The following is a 20,998-nucleotide window of genomic DNA, read 5'->3' as shown; positions in this document are numbered from 1 at the left end:
ATCCCTTAACCTCTTCAGCTGTAGTTTTTTTTTTGTTTTTCAGGCTCTCTTTCCTTCTTTCACAGGTTCCTCTTCCCTGAGAACTCCCTTTCTTGTTCAGTTTCTCTCATTCTGTCCCTCTCCCATTCACATCCACCTTCTTACATGAACTGTCTCTTGTATCTCTTCTACTCGTAGTCCTCCACTGCTTCCTCTTTCTTTCTAGCTTTTTTGTTCTTGAGTAAGCACATACTGCTTGCATGAGCTTTTGTTCTCTTCAGATGTTTATTGAGGATCCACTATGATTTGAATACTGTGTTACTTCTAATGATATCAAAATGAATAAGGTATGACTTCTGCCTCAGAGGAACTTGTAGTCTGATGGGGAAACAGTTCTGTAAAAATACTGTAATAACTATACATTGTGTGACAAGTGCTAAAAGAGAGATATGTGAAATTCTGTGACAGAACTTTCTGATCTGGGGTATAACCCAGGTGATGTGGTTCCTTATAAAGTTAAAAACAGTGAGACAAAAAACAAGTTATATTGTTTTTATAGTATAGAGCAAGAGGTCCTGTTTACAAATCCAAACAGCTTGAAAACTCAGAAAAGAACCTATTCCATGTCACTATATAATCAAAGATTCTTAAGTATATTTTAAATTACTAAAGAAAGGTTGTGTGTGAAATTATAATTTTGTGTTGGAAAATTAGTAATTCATACATATTTTATGTAAAAAATCAAATTAGAATGTCTTATTAAGCAACATTTCTGGATAGACAGTAACTAAAAATTCTTAATTCTTAGGGTATCCTGTTTTCTATTTAGAATGCATAATCTCCTGGTATAAGATGGTTTTTAGAAATGGCTTTGAATACTTTGAGTACCATCGCAGGTTTTACTAATTCAACTTTAAAATATATGAGAGTAATATTCTTGCCACCTTTTAATTTGTTTATCCTGTCTTCTTCCTCTTTGCTCTTTTTTTCTTTTGAGAAGGGCACAATTAGGGAATAAAAGCTGCTGTAACATTTGAAACTGTTAGTAATCGCTATAGTAGTAGGTAGCAGCAGTAGAAATATACTGCTGTTTTGCCAGTATATCAAAATGTCACTGAACAGGCTAAGCCAGTGATGAATCCCCAAATTTCCAATTCAATATGATCACAGTAGCAGACTGAGTGTAATAGAAGAAACAATAGGAGGAATCTCAGAGGCAGCAAAAGCTTTTCAGTATTTTTTTGTGTGATGTCACCATTGTGTCTTGTCACACTCCTAATTTTGAAATAGTAAAGCCAGAATAAAGGTAATACACATCTGATGGATAGGTGGATGCATATGTACATGCTAATATACATATGTACATATACTTGTGTATTTTTTGCTTTGGCTAAGGAATACAGGTGCGATCATTCTTAAATAGGTAATAGTACATTAATGGATCATACATTTCAATTCCCAGACAGTCTGTTCAAGTAAGCACAGTCATTTGTAAAAGCAAGTGTGTCTGGACTTTACAAGTTTTTCATTTTAATCCAGCAATCAAGTTTAGCAAATATATTAAACCTAATTAAATCACTTTAGCCCAACTATTTATCAGAATTTATGGAACACCTACTAAGCATTAGGGACAAAGAGATACCTGAAAACTGATCTTGCCTTTGATCTTGAAATCTAGTGGAACTCAAGGACAAAAGGCTTTCAATCATGCATTAGCTGTGGTATTAGAAGAGTGGGTTAAAAGAAAGTGCTTTTTTACTTTGGAGGAGTAACCCTGCTGATACAGATAAATTCCTAAGTGTGGATTGTGGAAAGCAGGCAGTAGATTCTTTGAATTTAATAATAAAAAAAAGTATATGCTTTGACAAATAATATATTAATTCACTTATATGTATTAGAAGGTAGACATATGCTTTATATACTACTTTGAAATGTGCTTTACAGGGCAAACTCTGGCATAACGGTATGGAATATATTTTAAAGAGTTTGTTCTATTTACTTTAAAAATATTTTTGCAGTAAAAATTGTGTTATCTAGAAATTAACATAGAAAGCTTGAAAAAAATCATATTTTTGATGCTCCTATTACATTGTTTAAGGACCAGAGTGATTAACTGCTGTTAGCACCCTTTGAATAATGTCTGAACATGTTAAACTGCCAAGTTAAAGTTGTTTCTAATAACTTTAACTAAGCCAAATATAGCTCATGAAAAAATAAAATCTTTCCCCAATGCTTCACACAGGTAGGAAGCAGAAAGCTTCAGAAGTCCATGGAACAAAAGACAGGTATTTTAAAAATAGTTTAATTCAAATTATGTGAAACTAGAATTGATTCTAAAATTTAGGTAATCGAAGATTTTTTCTTAAATGTATTCATCTTTAGAAGAAGAGTGATAGAAATAGAAATCTCAAGTTGTCTCTGGGATAATTCAGAACTAATTTTATTTTTCCTCAAATCAAAGCTCTACTTGCCAGAGATTTGAAAGCTGAAAGATACAAAGCGAAAAGCATAAGGAGTTCTTAGAAAAGAAGGAATTAATAAGTTACAAATACCCTTTTTCAAGCTCTCTTCCTCAACTTTTTATCTTTGTATCCTTCCTTCTTTGCCCAGTTATCTGGTCCTATTCTTCCTTCTCCAGTTGCAGCTTGAGATTTACATTTCTCTGGAAAGTCTCTCTAAAACTGCTTACTCTAAAAAGGTCTTTTGGTTGGCTTGTAGATATCTCTGTATTTTATGGCATTCTTCTTTAAATATAACTCATAGTAATTAAATTTACTTTCTCAATTTTATGACATGTACAATAGAAATGCTATACTGTAAACACTGGGAGTTTGTTGGGTACATATAACTGTGTAGTATGGTTTAGTACCTCTGAATATATTAAATTTATGATTTGGTTTTCTTTTAAAGAAATAACTTAATTCAGTTGTTTACTTTGCTCTTCTCTAGGTATGTTAGAGCGGAGGTTCTGGCTGGCTTTGTCAATGGCCTGTTTTTGATCTTCACTGCTTTTTTTATTTTCTCAGAAGGAGTTGAGGTATAGTAGATAATAATTAGAGCCAGTAAATTACATTTCTGTAATGAAAATGTTTATGAACTAAAGATAAATGTAATAGAGCTGTTTTTTCACACTGTCATTGAGTATTTACTGAGGCCAGTCTTGGGTTGCATAAAGTATTATGTGTATACAAGAGGAACTTATAAAATATTTGGAAAGTTATATGTGAAACTACTTGAAGACACATAGTAGTGCTTTATAAACTGTGAATGATGTTCTGACACTGAAAGGTAAACACACAACAATCCTGGTGATGAGTTCTGTTGGAAATAGTTCTTAAGATAGAATCTGAGGATTTTGCCAATGAATCTTCAATATTTTGATGTTTAAGACAAGTAAAAATTTAAAAGTTAATCAACTTAAAATTAATTACAATATTTTAAGATTCCAAAGAAGGATGGTTTTAGTCCAAATATTCATACCTTTAAGGGTACTTACTTAAAAATAATAATTGTTACTTTTTCTGAAATATGTGAGCAATGGTTTTATTTCTGTTAACTGTTTTGGCAGACAATTTTGGAGTGGTGTTAATTCTGAAAATAAAAATTTTTTTTAATTGCTTTTTATTTTTATCAATTGATTAGTCAGAAAATATATCAATACAGTTTGTTTGTATTCTGTGTTTTCTAGAGAGCATTAGCCCCTCCAGATGTACATCATGAGAGACTGCTTCTTGTTTCAATTCTTGGGTTTGTGGTAAACCTAGTAGGAATATTTGTTTTCAAGCATGGAGGTCATGGACATTCTCATGGCTCTGGTATGATGGTTAGAACCCTTTGTTTCTTCATTTCTGGTTTCTGTCATAATTATTCACTTTTGAAAATTGATGATTTTTAAAGTCTAACTCTATATTGATTTTTAATAACAAGAACAATATATTAATTGACTCATGTTAATGTCTTTCTGAACCTTCTCCTTTTGTGGCTTCTCAGAGTTGTAGTATCAGTTTGGTGTGGCTACTTCAAGACCTCTGTAGCTCATCTGTTTGGTATGATAACATTTATATAAAGCAAATACCAAAATGACAATACAGATTTAGATATTAAAAATCCATGTATGGGGGTATGAAATTTATACAATCTGTCTTTGAGATCCTTCCACCTGGTGTCCATCAGTGTACCTTCTCTTGTTCACAGACACATAAAACTGCATGGTGTGGGTTACTGTGGTTTATTTAAACAGTCTTCTATGGATTGTCATACTTCCATATGAAGCATATCTTTATGAACACATGCAAACGTTTCTCCAGAGCTGTGCTGTCCTATACAGTAGTTCCAAGTCACATGTGACTATTTAAGTTTACATTGTGGTTAATGAAATTTAATAAAATTAAGAATTCAGTTAATGACATTTCAAGTGCTCAGTAGACACATAGGGTTACCATATTGGATAGTAAATATAGACAATTTCCATCACCAAAGAAAGTTCTTTGAATTGAGAGTTTCTCGAATATGAATAGAACTGCTGAAACACAGGATATATAATGTTTAGTTTCAGTGGACATTAGCAGTTTGCCCTCCAAATGACTCATTTACATTTACCCCAGCGTAAAATGTAAGTACTAGGATTCTTTCACCCATATTAGAACTTACTATTATGGGTTTAAAACCATTTTGCTGATATTTTGATAAAAATGATATCTCATTTTATTTGGTATTTTTTGACTAGTAGTGAGGTTGAAAATCTTTCTGTATGTTTTTCAGCCATCATTCAGATTTTTTCCTTTTCTGGAATTGTCCCTTCCCCCTTAACACCCCATTTTTCTATTGTTTTATTATTAATCCATTTACAAGCTTTTGTTTATGTATTTTGTATAATAATTCTTTGTTTTATGTGTTGCAGTTATCTCTTCCCAGTCTGTGGCTTCTCTGTTTAAACTTTTATTTAGGGGTTTTTAATTTGGATATAGTCTAGTTTCCTTTTTTTTTTTTGTCTTACATACTTTGTGGTATGTTTTCTGCTTTTTTTTTTTTTTAAGGAGTTCCTATCCCTGAGTCTTAAAAATAGTCTTATTATTTAATACTGTAAAAATTTTGGTTTTTGTCCCAACTACGTGGTCCTTCATTTATATATATTTTTGTAATGAAGAGTTAGGACTTTTTTTTCTCAGTGTGAATAAGCAGTTTTCCAAGCACCATTTATCAATTTGCTCATTACCTCACTGATATAAAAGGATACACTTAGCCTAAATTACCTTAAATATCAGATTATTTTTGGCCTCTTCAGAATCACATGGGAATAATTGCTATAAACTTTATGTTTTAACATCTGGAAGGGCTAGTCTCATCTTTCTCTCTTTTTTTTCCTCCAGAGTTGTTTAGGCCTGTCTTGTTCATTTGGTATTTTTAATCACCTTGTCAGGTTTTATGAAAAATCTTTTTGTGATTTTATTGGGAATGCATCGTCTTTATGTTTAATTCTGGGGAATTAACATCTTAAATTTTGAGTCCTCTATTAAAATTGTCTTAGTCACTTTGGTTCATTTTTAGGTATTTGAAAAGTTTTTTCTATTAAGAATGAAAACTATTTTTCCTGTTTGTCTTAATTACATAGCCAGAATCTCTGTCACAGTGTTTAGAAATAGTTACAGCTTATATCATTGTGTCAACCTGTATAATCACCTGGGTAACTTTTAAAGAAACGTTGGTGCCCAGATTTAATCCCAGAATATTTACATCAGAATCTCTGGAAGAAGAGACCCCAACATCAGCATATTTTGAAGCTCTCCAGTCAACTTTAATGTGCAATAAAGGTTCAGAGCCATTGCTATTTAGAAAATGCTACTGAAGTTTTACCAATGAGTCTGATGTTTGTGGTCTGTTTCTGATAAAACTGTTTTACCAAGTTAAGAAAAATTTTTTTTCCCCTTCATCTATTGAAGTAATCATTTTTTTCCCCTGCTTTCGTTAATTTAAAGTTGGTAATTATGTTGATAAGATTTTTCTCATGAGAAACCATCTGTTAATTTGAGAGTTAAAACTTAGGTCTGTGATCCATTTTATGTCAATTTTTGTATATGGTATGAAGTATAGTCCAATGTCATTTTCGTGTATATAAATGTGTGGCTGTCTGAACAGAATTTTTTTAAAGGACTGTTTTTCCCCATTGAATTGTCTTGGCACCCTTGTCAACAATCAATTGAGAGTTTAGTTCTGGACTCTCAATTCTATTTCGTGGATCTGTATGTCTGTCCTTATGCCATTAGTATGCAGTTTTGATTAATGTAGCTTTTGGTATGTTTTGAAATTAAAACATTTGAATCGTCCAACTTTATTCTTTTTTAAGGTTACTTTAGCTACCCTGGGTCCCTTCTTGCATTTCCGTATGAACTTTAGGATCAGTTTGTCAGTTTCTGCCCAAAAAGGGAAGCTGAGGCTTTGATAGAAACTGTATTGAATCTGTAGATCAATTTGGGAATTATTGTCATCTTAACATCTTAAGGCTCCTGATCCATGAACATGGGATGCCCTTCCATTTATTTTTAGCTTCTTTAGTTTCTTGCAACAGTGTTTTGTAGTTGTTAGAGTAACTATCTCACACTTCTTTTGTTAACTTTACCAGTAGAGGTTTTTTATTTTGGCTGCCACAGGGAGGCCTGGCGTGCTGCGATTCATGGGGTCGCAAAGAGTCGGACACGACTGAGTGACTGATCTGGTCTGATAAGTTTAGGATTGTTTTCTTAGTTTCATATTTGGATTGCTCATTGCTAGTATAGGAATATAGCTCATGTTTGTATATTGATATTGTGTCCTGCCACATTGCTGAAGTATTCATTATTCTAACAGGCTTTTAGTGGAGTGTTTAGAATTTTCTATATACAAGCATACCTTATTTTATTGAGCTATGAAGGTTCTGCATTTTTTACAAATTGGAGGTTTGTGGCAGCCTTGCATCAAACAAATCTAAATGCCCTGGCTAGATCTTACAGTTAAATAGAAGTAGTGAGAGTGGACATTCTTTTCTTTTTCCTGATTTTAGGGTGAAAGCATTCAATATTTCATTATTAAATATGATTTTAGCTGTGCTAGCTATGGGCTTTTCAGAAATGCTCCTTATCAGATTGAGGAAGTTTTCTTTTTATTCCTAGTTCATTGGGTGTTTTCATCATGAAAGGGTATTGGATTTTTTTAATGATTTTTTTCCCTTCATTTTTAAAGGTAATCAGTTGGTTCTTTTATTCTATTCATATAGTGTGTTATATTGCTTGGTTTTTTGGATAATAAACCACCTTTGCATTCTTAGGATAAATCCCATTTGGCCATGGTTTGTAATCCTTTTGACATATTACTGGATTTGGTTTGCTAGTATTTTGTTGAAGACTTGTGTGTTTATAAAAGACTTTTGAACCCTGGTGGTTCAGATGGTAAAGAGTCTGCCTGCAATGCAGGAGACCCGGGTTTGATTCCTGGGTTGGGAAGATATCCTGGAGAAGGAAATGGCAACCCACTCCAGTATTCTTTCCTGGAAAATCCCATGGACAGAGAAGCCTGGCGGTCCATGGGATCACAAAGAGTCAGACAAAACTGAGCGATTAACACTTTCTGCACTTGTGTTTATATTCCTAAGGGATATTTGTCTGCAGTTTTCTTTTAGTATCGTTGGCTGGTGCTGATATCAGGGTAAATTGTCCTTGTATGAGTTGGGAAGTATTCCCTTCTCTTCTGTTTTTTTGGGGGCATAGTTGAGGGATATCTAGTGAAGTCTTGATTCTTTGTAAATGTTTGGCAGAATTTGCTTGTGAAGACCAAGCGTTTCATTGTTGACAGTTTTAAAATTATTAATTCAGTTTTTTTGCTTGTTATAGGTCTATCTGATTTCTGTTTTCTAATGAATCATTTCAGCAGTTTGTGTGTTTCTAGAAATTTGTTTTATCTAAATGACTTATTAATAATTTTAGATATGTATTAAAAAGTATGTCTTTTCTTTTTCTCATAAGGTCAGCAGTGATTTTAGTAATTTTTACTTTTTTTTTGTGGTCAGTCTAATTATTTTAACCTTTTTGTTTTTCTCTATTGCTTTTCTTATCTTTATTTCATTTCTGCTGTAATGTTTATTATACACTCTTTTCCTTGCTTTTGGATTTAGTTTTTTTCTTTTTCTAATATTTTAAGGTGGAAGATTAGGTTATTGATTTGAATTTTTTTTTTCCTTTTAGCAGAGGCTTAATAGCTATAAATATTTGTCTAAGCATTGCTATAATGTAAGTTTGGGTATATCATGTTTTCAGTTTTGTTTATCTCAAAGTATTTTTAATTTCCCCTGTGATTTCTTCTTTGACCCATTAGTTATTTAGTGGTATCTTTTTTTATTTTCTCATATTTGTGAATTTCCCTAATTTTCTTCAGTTTATGATTTCTGATTTAATTCCATTGTGATAAGATGACATACCTTTTATTATTTCAAATTTTAAAAATTTTTATTGAGTCTCATTTCATATTTTAATGACCTACCATTTGTCTATCCTAGAGATTCTTCCATGTGCATGTGAGAAGAATGTGTATTCTGCTGCTGTTGGGTGGGATGTTCTATAGCTGTCTGTTGGGTATAGTTTGTTCATAGTTATTCAGTCTTCTGTTGCTTTGTGATCTTCTGCCTACTTGTCTATCCATTACTGAAAGTAGGGTGTTGAAGTCTTCAAGTAATATTGTTGTAAGTTTTCCAGTTAATTTTTTTAGTTTTTGCTTCATGTATTTTGGAGCTGTGTTGTTCAGTTCATTTATTTCTATAATCATGGATATCTTCCCGAGGCATAGAACTTGTTAATAGCATGTTCTTTTTTTCTCACAGTAATTTCTGGCTTATAGTATTATGATAGCCATTCTGGCTCTGTCGGTCTTTGTCTTTTTTAACTGCTTGCATGGCATTGGTATATTTTTCTGTCATTTTACTTGTAACTTATTTATGTCTTTGAATCTATAATTTGCCCCTTATAGACAGAATATAGCTGAATCATTGTTTTTAGTCCATTTTTTAGTCTCTGCCTTTTGACTAGAGGTTTAAAAAAATTTACATTTCATTTAATTACTACTAAGGTAGAATTTACATCTGCCATTTTGATATTTGTTGTCTGAATCTTTTGTCCTTTTTGTTACTCTGATCCTTGATGCTTGTCTTTTAAATTAAATAGATATTTTCTAGTATACCTTTTTAATTCTCTTGTTTCTTTTACTGTATATTTTTTTAGTTCTTTTCTTAATTGTTGCCCTGGGGATTACAAACATCATCTTAATTTAAAGCAGATTAATAGTAATTTAATAATTCAGATTAATAATAATTTAATAATATGCAAAAACTTTGCTCAGATATACCTCTATTCACACCTCCCTTATTTATGCTACTGTTGTCAGACAAATTACATGTTTTTATGTTATAAGCCCATCAGTACAGTTTTGTAATTATTGCTTTATGCAATTGTCTTCTAAAACATACAGGAGAAGAAACAAGTTGCAAATTAAAAAATACATTTATCTTCTCTTGCAAGATTACTGTTACTGGTGCTCTTTATTTCTTTATGTGGATTTAAATTACTATTTAGTGTTGTTTCATTTGTAGGAAATACTTTTGTTTATGTGGAAGTATCTGATTTTTCCTTTATATTTAAAGGAGACTTTAGTTGAATTTAGAATTCTTGACTGAGTCATCTTCTATTTTAAATTTGTTATCCCATTGTCTTTTGACCTCTCTGATTTTTGTTGTGAAGTCAGCATTTAATCTTATTCAAGATCCCTTGTACATACATACATCTTGTACATACACCTTGCTATACAATTTTCAAGATTTCGATGTTCATTGATTTGACTATGATGTCTTTAGATATAGTTCTATCTGAGTTTATTCTACTTTGAGTTTCCTGAACTTCTTGAATGTGTAGATAATATTTTTTGTCAAATTTGGGGAATTGCCATCTATAATTTCTTCAGGTATTTTTTATATTTCTTTTTCTCCCTCTTTTCTCTTTGGGACTTTTTTTTATAATTAATTTGGTAGACTTGATGTTTTCATAGGTCTCTAAGATTCATTTTTCTTGATTTTCTTTTTTCCACCTGTTTTTCAGAGTATATAATCTCTATTGATCCATCTTCAAGTTTACTGTTATTGCAGCCCAGATCTGTGGTTGAGCCCTTCTAAAGTGGATGTTTTATTTCAGTTATAATGTTTTTTTAATTCCAGAGTTTCTGTTTGGTTCTTTATTAACTTCTATCTCTTTATTAATATTCTCTTCTTGATGAGTAATCATTATTGTACTTTGATTCTTTAGATGTGATTTCCTTCTTTGACCGTATTTGTAGTAGCTGATCAAAGTTTTTGTCTATAAAGTAAAAAATCTGAGTCCCCTTCAGGAACATTTTCTGTTGGCTGGTTTTTCTCCTGTGTATATGGCATATTTTTCTCTTTCTTTGAATATCTTACTAATTGTTTGTTGAAAACTGGACCTTTAATTTTAAAATGACATTCAGTATCAGTTCCGTTGCTTAGTCGTGTCCAACTCTTGGCGACCCCATGGACTGCAGCACGCCAGGCCTCCCTGTCCATTACCAACTTCAGGAGTTTACTCAAACTCATATCCATTGAGTCAGTGATGCCATCCAACCATCCCATCCTCTGTCATCCCCTTCTCGACAATGACATTGGTATCAGATTAATTCACCGTCTTCTCTCAAAGTTTGTTGTTCCTGATATTATTATAGTTATTTATCCTATTGCATGATTTCCTTGTGTTGATTCATGTCCTGCAGTGTATGTCGATTGAATTCTTGAAGCTGAGCTCTGAATCTGATAGTTATCACATTGAGAATAAAGATTTTTTTCCAGGGACTGCCAAGTTTGGACAAAATAGTGACTGTGATCTGTACATATTGCTTTTAACAGAGCCTCAGAAGAAATCAGATCTCTCCAGTGTCTGCAAAGCTGCTGACTTTGGGCTAATTTCAATTGAGCTTAGGCAGGAAGTGGAATGGAACTAACCCCAAGTTAAAACATCAAGACTCTGCTGTCTAACTGAGATTTGGTAGTTTGTTGGATAGACAATTTTCAGTTCCTTTTGTGGTTTTGGTTAATTATCAGACTTCTGAAAGTTTTTAGTTGTGTTTCCCATATTTTAGTTGTTTTAGGAGAACTAGCTTGCCAACAGCCTCTGTCTACCATTCTGGAAGTTGATCTCCCTATTCATAATTTTTCATATAATGTACTACTGAGTTTGATTTTAGGGTATTTAGGATTTTTGTAAATATAAGTGATATTTTTTAATTAGGTAGCATTCAGTCATTTTCTATATTTTGAAATAGTTTGTAGAAGATGTTTCTATGATGGTTCGGTAGTTTTTAGGTTTGCTGTGGAGAAATGATTCCTCACTATTGTGTGCCTTTTTTCCCCTAAGGATTCTACCTGATTTAATTTTACTGGTCCTTTTACCAAATGCAGCCATTTCCCTGTCTCTGCCTTAATGTAACCATATTCACATAGTATTTTAACTTTGTTAGTATTAATGCCATTTCCTTCTTCAATATGTATGATAGTACTTGACAAAGTTTTGGTCCATGTTCACTGTTTTATCCCCAATGCCTGGATGGTACTGTAACATAATGTGTTCCAACTAAGTACTTCTTGAATGAATGAGCAACGTTATCTAATCTCTTTAAATCCTTCTGTGTACTTCTCACTTATTTTTATCTCCAGTAGAGTCTGCCACTTCTTACTGTGCTTTTATTTCCTTCCTAAACTCTATCCTAAGAACTCAGTATTGTTTTAATGAATCTGTGGGGCTTTCTAGGTGGCTCAGTGGTAAAGAATCCGCCTGCCAATGCAGGAGATGTCAGAGACATGGGTTTGATCCCTGGGTCAGGAACATCCCCTGGAATAGGAAATGGCAACCCACTCCAGTGTTCTTGCCTGGAAAATCCCAAGGACAGAGGAGCCCCACAGGCTACAGTCCATGGGGTCGCAAAGAGTTGGACACAACTGAGCGACTGAGCATCATCATTTTAGCACTTTCTACAAAGAAATGTTTATTTATTGAATATTGATTGAATATTCATATTTGAACTGAATATGGTTTGAGCACTAATTCTTTTCACTAATGTCAGTATTATTGTAACCATTAAGTAATACATTTTTACATACCTTTTGTTCTTACACACTTTGTTTTTAGGCCATGGACACAGTCATTCTCTCTTTAATGGTGCTCTGGATCAGACACATGGCCATGGAGATCACTGCCATAGTCATGAATTGAAACATGGTGCTGCACATAGCCATGATCATGCTCATGGACATGGACACTTTCACTCTCATGGTGAGTACAGCAAAAATACTTTCAAATGGACAGTTTCTTAAACAGAAATGGCATAGATTAACTTTTCAAGTTGAAATAATCTGTTTAAAAATATTGCAGTCAAGTTCCTTTCTAATAAATTGGACTAAATGGTTTCTAAGACTAGTTTATTTTCAGTATAAAATGAAATTAACTTGGCATAAGGCAGTGAGTGTAGGTTTTTTCAGTGATTTTATCATAATAAAATGCCACTATTTTAAATAAGTGTCAGTGAATGGGGACCATTGCATTTCAGCAGTTTTTTTTTTTTAATTATGATAAGGCCTTTTGTGCCATATATAGGCTTATAAAAATATAACAGTTTTCAATTTTCCACATTTTTATTGTAATTTTAACAGATATCACCTGATATTTACCTCCAGTTCCCTTAGAAGTCTTTCTATATTAACTTATATAGTATTGGATACTAAGTTATAAGGTATTTATCAACTTACTTAACATTTTATTTTAAAATTATATTTAGTTTATTCACAAAATTTTAGAATATTACTAATCTAATAGAAGCTGCTTGGGTGATACAGTTTGATTAATCTTTAAATAAGTTATATGCTTAAAGATTGTCTGTGCTTGCCACAAAGGCAGAATCCTAAAGCTTTCAATCTGAAAAGATGAAATGGGCCTTAGGGATTGAGTAAGCCCCTAATATTTTCAGTCTCTAATATTTGCTATACTTTTGAAACTATTTATTACACTGGTCTGCTTGAACACCTTGCTTTTCTAAGCTTTTTGCTCACACGCATCGCAAAATAATTTTGATAAAAACTGTATATTCACATTCTTAGGATGATTTCTAAAAAAAATTATTGTTTAATTGCAGAGAATATAATTTGATACTTTGTATTTTAGAATGAAACTTCCATATTATTTTATTGAACATAGTCAGTGGACTCTAACTACCTTAGTGATTTGAGACCCACTGTCACCTATTTAAAAATATTTAAACAGTTGTTAATTTTATAACCTCCTTTCTCCTGGAATTTTTATTTCTATTCTACCTCCTTTCCAGAATTTTATAAAGTGGAATATACTTGTGTTAAGGCTTTAATTGGTCATCTGTTAATATTTCTTGGCAATAAAATAGGTATATTAATTAAAATCTTTTATCTTTTAGGAACATAAGACAACATTTAAATGTTTCTTTCAGATGGAATTATTGTAGCTTTTACTAGTATAAATTCAATTAAAATAATTATGTTTTGATTTTGATACATATATAATCATTAAAAAGCAGCATTGTATTTGAAATACATATCTTAATGAGATGATTGAAACTCTTTTTCTCAATTAGTTTATAGATAAATAACTTATTAGCATAAAATAGGTTTTGACATCAATTCTGTTCCTGTTTTCCATCTTTATAATGTAAGTTCTAAGAAACCTTAAATAGAAGGAATTCTGTTGTAGCAGTTTCTGTCATTTCTTTGATTACCTTCAGAATTATATTCCAAAAGTTACATAGTGTATCATCAAATATTTTTGATGATCTATTAATTGGTAGTTTTATTAGCTAATCCCTACCTTTTATTAGAAGCAAAGAATTAGAAACTGTGTTACTTACAAAAAGATTTGCTAGCCAATCTTTAGAGTCACTGCCACCAACATTTACAATTGACCCCTTGTTTGTTGTCCTAGACTTGTTCTAATACTCTGGGGAATACACTGTGATAAGCTTTTAGATAGATGAGAATTAGCCCTTCTATGGGAAAAGAAAAGATTTGGAAATGACTTTAAGACCCAAAGAAATTATAGTAACTAGTAAATAGAAATGCCAGGCCTCAAACAGGGAATCTGACTTCAAAATCTGCTGTCAACTGTTATTCTGCGTTCAGTATTTTATAAGCCAGTCTGAGAATGCAAAAGTAATAGGGCCGTTATTCCATTTTGCCTGTAAGAACCATTATAGTCTCACTATGCAGTACTGTGAACTTTGTATTTATTGGAATGCTGCACTGTGAGTGAAGTTAGATGGGTTTTTGTTTGTTTTAAGTGCTCATATCTTAGTGACTTAAACAGTAAAAGTTTATATCTTGGATTGATTGCGTAGAGGGTAGGGGCTTTGTTCCTCATGGCCATTCAGGAATCCAGGCTCTTTCCATCTTTAGGATCCTTAACTCTTGTATCCCACCACTGGATTCTCTGCATCTAGCTGGAGATAGAATATATAGCAGATCATGTAGGATATTCTGTGAGCTGAGCCTGGAAATAATTTACATCTTGTATTTTTTTTGTTTATGACTCAGTCACATACCACCTAAGTCAGGTGATCCTTAACTCAGGGACCCTGGGAAATCTAGTTAAGCTGTTTATCAGAGAGGAAGAAGAAATGGGTCTGGTAAGGAGGTAGCTAATGTCTGCCACAGAAAACAAATTTTATATCCAAAAGGATTTTCAGATTTTACATAGGTGGGAGTTATTTTATACAACTATTATATTAATATAGCTGAATATACGTTATAAAATAATTATGTCAAAAATGACTGTTGTCTCTCTTCAGTGACTGATATTGGGAAAACTGGACAGCTGCATGTAGATCAGTGAGTTAGATGACACTCTCACACCATACATAAAACTAAACTCGAAGTGGCTTAAAGACTTAAATACAGAACATGACACCATAAAAGTCCTAGAAGAGAACACAGACAAAGCATTCTCTGACATAAATTGTACCAGTGTTTTCTTAGGTCAGACTCCCAAGGCAATAGAAATAAAGACAAAAATAAACAAGTGGGACCTAATGAAACTTACAAGCTTTTGCACAGCAAAGGAAACCATAAACAAACTGAAAAGACAACCTACTGACTGGAAGGAAGTATTTGAAAATGATGCTACCGAAAACGGCTTAATTTCCAAAATACACGAACAGCTCATACAACTCAATAACATAGAAACAAACAACCCAATCAAAAAATGGGCAAAAGATCTAAATAGACATTTCTCCAAAGAAGATATACAGATGACTAATAGGCACATGAAAAGATGCTTAACATCTCTAATTATTAGAGAAATGCAAGTCAAAACTACAATGAGGTACCACCCAACACCAGTCAGAATGATCATCATGGAAAAGTATACAAATAACAAATGCTGGAGAGGATGTGGCGAAAAGGGAACCCTCCTACATTTCTGGCAGGAATGTGAATTGGTGCAGCCACTATGGAAAAGAGTATGGAGGTTCTGTTTAAAATAGAGTTGCCATGTGATCTAGCAATCCCACTCCTGGGCGTATATCTGGAAAATGTTGTTGTTCAGTCCTGCAGTTGTGTCCGACTCTGACCCCATGGACTGCAACATGCTAGGCATCCCTGTCCCTTACCATCTCCCGGAGTGTAACTAGTTCAAAAAGATGCACCCCAGTGTTCACAGCACAATAGCCAAATAGCCAAGACATGGAAGCAACTTAAATGTCTATCAGTAGATGAATAGATAAAAAAGATATGGTATATATGCACAATGGAATACTATTCGGCCATAAGAAAGAATGAAATAATGCCATTTGCAGCAACAGGAATGGATTTAGGGATTATCATAATAAGTGAAGTGAGAAGGAGGACGATAAATACAATATGATATTTATCACTTATAAATCTAAAATACTAGCAGATTAGCAGATACAAACTACTATATATAAAATAAATAAGGTCCTACTGTATGGCACAGGAATATTTTATAATAAACCATAATAGAAAAGAAAAAAAATGACTGTCTTTTTCTGGACTAACTATGTATAGACAGTAATCTCATGCCCTGATCAGGAGCCTGATATTTAGAACAGTTATACTTTTAGCTCTCAGGATTTTTAAGATGACTACATCTTTCTCCCCATGCAGCAGTACCATATTTAGACCAAAATCATTGCATAACCTTATGCTTTTATAATTCTTCTGGCATTGTCACAGTGTTCCATCAAAGCTGGAGTAGGCAAGGGTAGGTCCACTCTTCATTACTGTGGGCCAAGAACTAGGACTCTGTTAGTCATAATCAGAAAGCTCATCAGTCGTCCTGATGCTCCCTTACAACAGATACTGCTGATCATTTACATTGTTTACCTGTATTTTTGCTTCGACGTTAATGTTGATTAGTGATCTTCCCACTATTTAGTATAAAAATTGCAGTATATTTTTATTTCTTCATCAAAAAGGCAAAATGAAAAAGTATTTTTATCTCTTCTGTATGAAAATCTTGCTGCATTCATCTAGAAGCTATTGGGAAACTGTTTGCCATAGTCCAGTTTTCCTGGAAAATGTCCTGGTTTCATTTCTTGGTCTTCTTATAATATCAAGGGGTAGTTTTGTTTTTTCTGAATTTTCCAACTGTAAATTGATGTAGCAAACTCTGTAAATATGCTATGGATATTAGAAAATTCATAATGTTTTTAATTTACTGGGTTTTTTTTAACCAAATTGCCTAATATAATAATTTCCTAAATACTCTGTACTGTTGATGCATTTTGAAATTTTTTATGTCTATCTTCATTTAATTACCATATTAAATTTTAAAAATAATTTTGTAGGTCTGATGTGGCTATGTAATCATGCATCCTTCACGATACATTTGAATGAAAAGTACTCTGAATTGCAAAAATTGAATCAGGAATTGAAGACATGTTTTAAAATAATTTAACTTAACTCTCTACAGATGGCCCCTCCTTAAAAGAAACAACAGGACCCAGTAGACAGATTTTACAAGGTATGACAAGCTATTTGTATATTTCTCAGTTTTATGCAACTGGCTTCATAGTTTTGAGCTAACTGTAGTTTTCCTTTAAGAAAAACGAATAACATAGTATTTGTGTTTAAAATGTTAGCCTTCCTAGTTGATTTTTTAGTATGTATTTCAGTTCAGTTCAGTTAAGTCACTCAGTCGTCTCCGACTCTTTGCGACCTCATGAATCGCAGCACGCCAGGCCTCCTTGTCCATCACCATCTCCTGGAGTTCACTCAAACTCACATCCATCGAGTCAGTGATGCCATCCAGCCATCTCATCCTCTGTCGTCCCCTTCTCCTCCTGCCCCCAATCCCTCCCAGCATCAGAGTCTTTTCCAATGAATCAACTCCTCACGTGAGGTGGCCAAAGTACTGGAGTTTCAGCTTTAGCATCATTCCTTCCAAAGAACACCCAGGACTGATCTCCTTTAGAATGGACTGGTTGGATCTCTTGTAGTCCAAGGGACTCTCAAGAGTCTTCTCCAACACCACAGTTCAAAAGCATCAATTCTTCGGCACTCAGCTTTCTTCACAGTCCAACTCTCACATCCATACATGACCACTGGAAAAACCATAACCTTGACTAGATGGACCTTTGTTGGCAGAGTAATGTCTCTGCTTTTCAATATGCTGTCTAGGTTGGTCATAACTTTTCTTCCAAGGAGTAAGCCAGTCTTTTAATTTCATGGCTGCAGTCACCATCTGCAGTGATTTTGGAGCCCTCCAAAAGAAAGTCTGACACTGTTTCCCCGTCTATTTCCCATGAAGTGATGGGACCGGATGCCATGATCTTCGTTTTCTGAATGTTGAGCCTTAAGCCAACTTTTTCACTCTCCTCTTTCACTTTCATCAAGAGGCTTTTTAGTTCCTCTTCACTTTGTGCCATAAGGGTGGTGTCATCTGCATATCTGAGGTTATTGATATTTCTCCCAATGTGTACTAGTAGGTATGTTAGCAGATGTTCTTTTAACTGTCACTGAGCTATTTTCTTAACATTTAATAAGAAGATTAAAATATTCAGAAACTAGACTGCTTAAATATATATACTCATGCCACTGACTCTAGGAACACCATAATAGTATGTTTGCCTTTGTAGAATTGTTAAATAATTTTTCTAAAAATAATATTCAGTATGAATTTATGTTGTAGAAAAATTTAGTGCTAAAAATGTAATGCATCCAAACTCAAAAAATGTATAACACCAAGAGTGAATCCAAATATGAACTATGAACTTTGGGTCATAATGATATGTCATTTGTAACAAATGCACTATTCTGGTGGGGGATGTTGATAATGAGAGGGACTGTGCCTGAGTTGGAACAGTGGGTATAAGTGAAATCTCTGTATCTGCCACTTATTTTGCTGTGAACCTAAAACTGCTCTCAAAAGTAATGTCATATTTTCAAAAAAATGTGATGCAAAGGAGATCTTTTGCATATACATAAGCATCAAATGGTAAAATGTAAACAGGAGCTTACAGGTTATGTAAAATGATACATTACAAAATTTTATAAGCTAGAGACAATCTGTCTTGTCCCTGAACTATGGCAGTTTCTTTTTGGGGATGTGAACTGATCTTTGGCTCTGGATTTCTATATAGGTTTCATTGTCAAAGTTCCTAATTTCCAGCTGCCCATCTTCCTGCCTTTATTTATTTTTAAAAATACTTATTTATTAATTTTTGGCTTCATCCGGTCTTAGTTGTGGCATGCGGGATCTCTCCTTGTGGCACTTGGGCTCTCTAGTTGAGGGGTGTGGGCTTAGTTGCCCGGAGGCATGTGGGAACTTAGTTCCAGACCAGGGATCAAGCCCACATCCTCTTCTTTGAAAGGTAGTTTCTTAACCACTGGACTACCAGGGAGGTCCTCTTTGTTAACTTTTGACCACAGTCCGACTTTCTCACTAGCTTGTGATCCTGTTTCTACTGTGCTTATTTTTATTTTCTCCACTATTTTTTGATATAGCTCTTGCTTTTTATTTTTCCCCTGGGACTGTATTCCTTCATCCTGAGGAGCTCATTTCAGGAGGCTTAAATGTGCCTTCTAGTCACTAATTTTCCTTTTGTGAAATATAGAGAATTGTTTTAGGGCAGCATTTGTTGAAATAACTTGTAATCATGCATGTGTAATACTGTACATTTAACCTTGATAATAAGAGTTAAGTTTTAGTTATGGAAATCATCACAAACTGAGGAAAGGGAGGTCAGATTTGCCTTCCTAATTATCTTTTATATAAGCTGTTGTAAAAATTAACTGATATTTTCTGAGTGTCCATTTATGGTGGCTAAAGCAGCCCATAGTATAAATGCCAGATACTAACACTTTTCCACATAGATACTCACAGGTGAAAACCAAGTTTACTGAATTTTTCAGTTATTTGCTGCATTTTCAATATGACTTCTGGCTTTTATATGAGTCAAACATATTAGTTTAGGTTTCTTCTTTAGTAACTTTCTTCTTGAAAAGATTACTGGAAAGTAAGAAGGGCATATCTAGTTAAGGATATTTGCTAATAAAACTGGTTTTTAGGTCAGCAAATAAGATGTAGCGAGGGACTTGCCACTTAAAGGAAAATCAAGAGCAAAGGATTCTTTTCTTTTTCCTTTAAGTGGTTAGAGCTATTTTCAATTTGGATCCTACCAGAACATTGATTAAAGAATATATAAAGTCTTTATCATATCACTTCAGAGTTTTGCAGGTTAGGGACCTTCATCCACTTACATGTGTATCTTCCTTAAGTTTTATTTTTGAAACTTAAAGTGATCTCAAGATTTCTTAATCTATTTAATTGTTCACTAGTTAAAATTTTCTTAAATATGTATACTAAACTGAATTTTTTGACTTTTTAAATTGTTTTCCTGTCAAGTATCAGTTATTAAATGTTCATACATATAGATTCATGGGCAGTTAGAGTATTAGTATCTTACCATTGTAATAGTTTCGAAGAAGGAAATGGCAACCCACTCCAGTATTCTTGCCTGGAAAATCCCATGGATAGAGGAGCCTGGCGGGCTATAGTCTATAGGGTTGCAAAGCGTTGGACACGACTGAGTGATCAATGCTTTCACTTTCAATGTAATATTTAATTATTATAAGTTAAAAATATATTTATATCCTCTTTAAAATATTCAGACCATTACTTTCTTTCATATCAGGTTTGAGTTTAGTATGTAACTTTAGTTAACAATACCTTCAGGATAATTAGTTTACCAGTTTATTAGTAGAGTTATGGTCCATAAGAAAATCTTAATCTCAAAAGGTAATAATTTTACTTACCAGCAGAGGGCTCTGTGTGTACACATATTTGTAGTTATAAACAGTGTTTTCTTGACTGATTGTTTCAGCCTAATGCAGTTCTCTCCTAACAAATTATTAGTTAACTTCTGGACTCAACCAGAAATGAACGTGCACAAAAAATTTTTTTAATCAAGTATTTCTTCATTTATATTATAGCAAAATATTAAGGATTATGAAGACCAGGTATAACTTAGAAGTCAAATATTTTAGCTCCTCCTGTTTTTTAAAAAGAAAGATTATTTTAATTCCCAGAGGTACTATTACTTCTTTACTAAACAGTGGATCAGCATTCATACTGATTTTCAAATTAGTATTTAGTTTTTTAATATATAAAACCAAGAATATAGTTTTAAGAAAAATTTACATTTTTAGTTTATCAGAAAATATGATTTTGATTCTCATTATGCTTTATTTCTAGGTGTATTTTTACACATTCTAGCAGATACACTAGGGAGTATTGGTGTAATTGCCTCTGCCATCATGATGCAGAATTTTGGTCTGATGATAGCAGATCCTATTTGTTCAATCCTGATAGCCATGCTCATAGTTATAAGGTAAGTGTTGGTATATTACTTTCAGATATTAAAATGAGAGGTGATAAACATCTTATTTAAATTACAGATCAAAATT

General features: G+C 33.2%; 1 protein-coding gene across 1 annotated transcript in view; it reads left to right on the top strand.

The window, feature by feature from the left end:
- Positions 1-20,998, top strand: part of SLC30A7 (solute carrier family 30 member 7) — a 94,034-nt gene that overhangs the window by 15,973 nt on the left and 57,063 nt on the right. The window contains 5 exon segments of the mRNA NM_001083760.1: positions 2,929-3,016; positions 3,668-3,794; positions 12,186-12,329; positions 17,004-17,054; positions 20,787-20,922. Coding sequence (NP_001077229.1) covers positions 2,929-3,016; positions 3,668-3,794; positions 12,186-12,329; positions 17,004-17,054; positions 20,787-20,922 — 546 coding nt within the window.

This window comes from Bos taurus, chromosome 3, assembly GCF_002263795.3.
Source record: "Bos taurus isolate L1 Dominette 01449 registration number 42190680 breed Hereford chromosome 3, ARS-UCD2.0, whole genome shotgun sequence".
In the NCBI taxonomy this organism is placed as follows: Eukaryota; Metazoa; Chordata; class Mammalia; order Artiodactyla; family Bovidae; genus Bos; species Bos taurus.
Note: the sequence above shows the minus strand (reverse complement) of the source record. Positions and strands in the feature narration are given on the sequence as shown.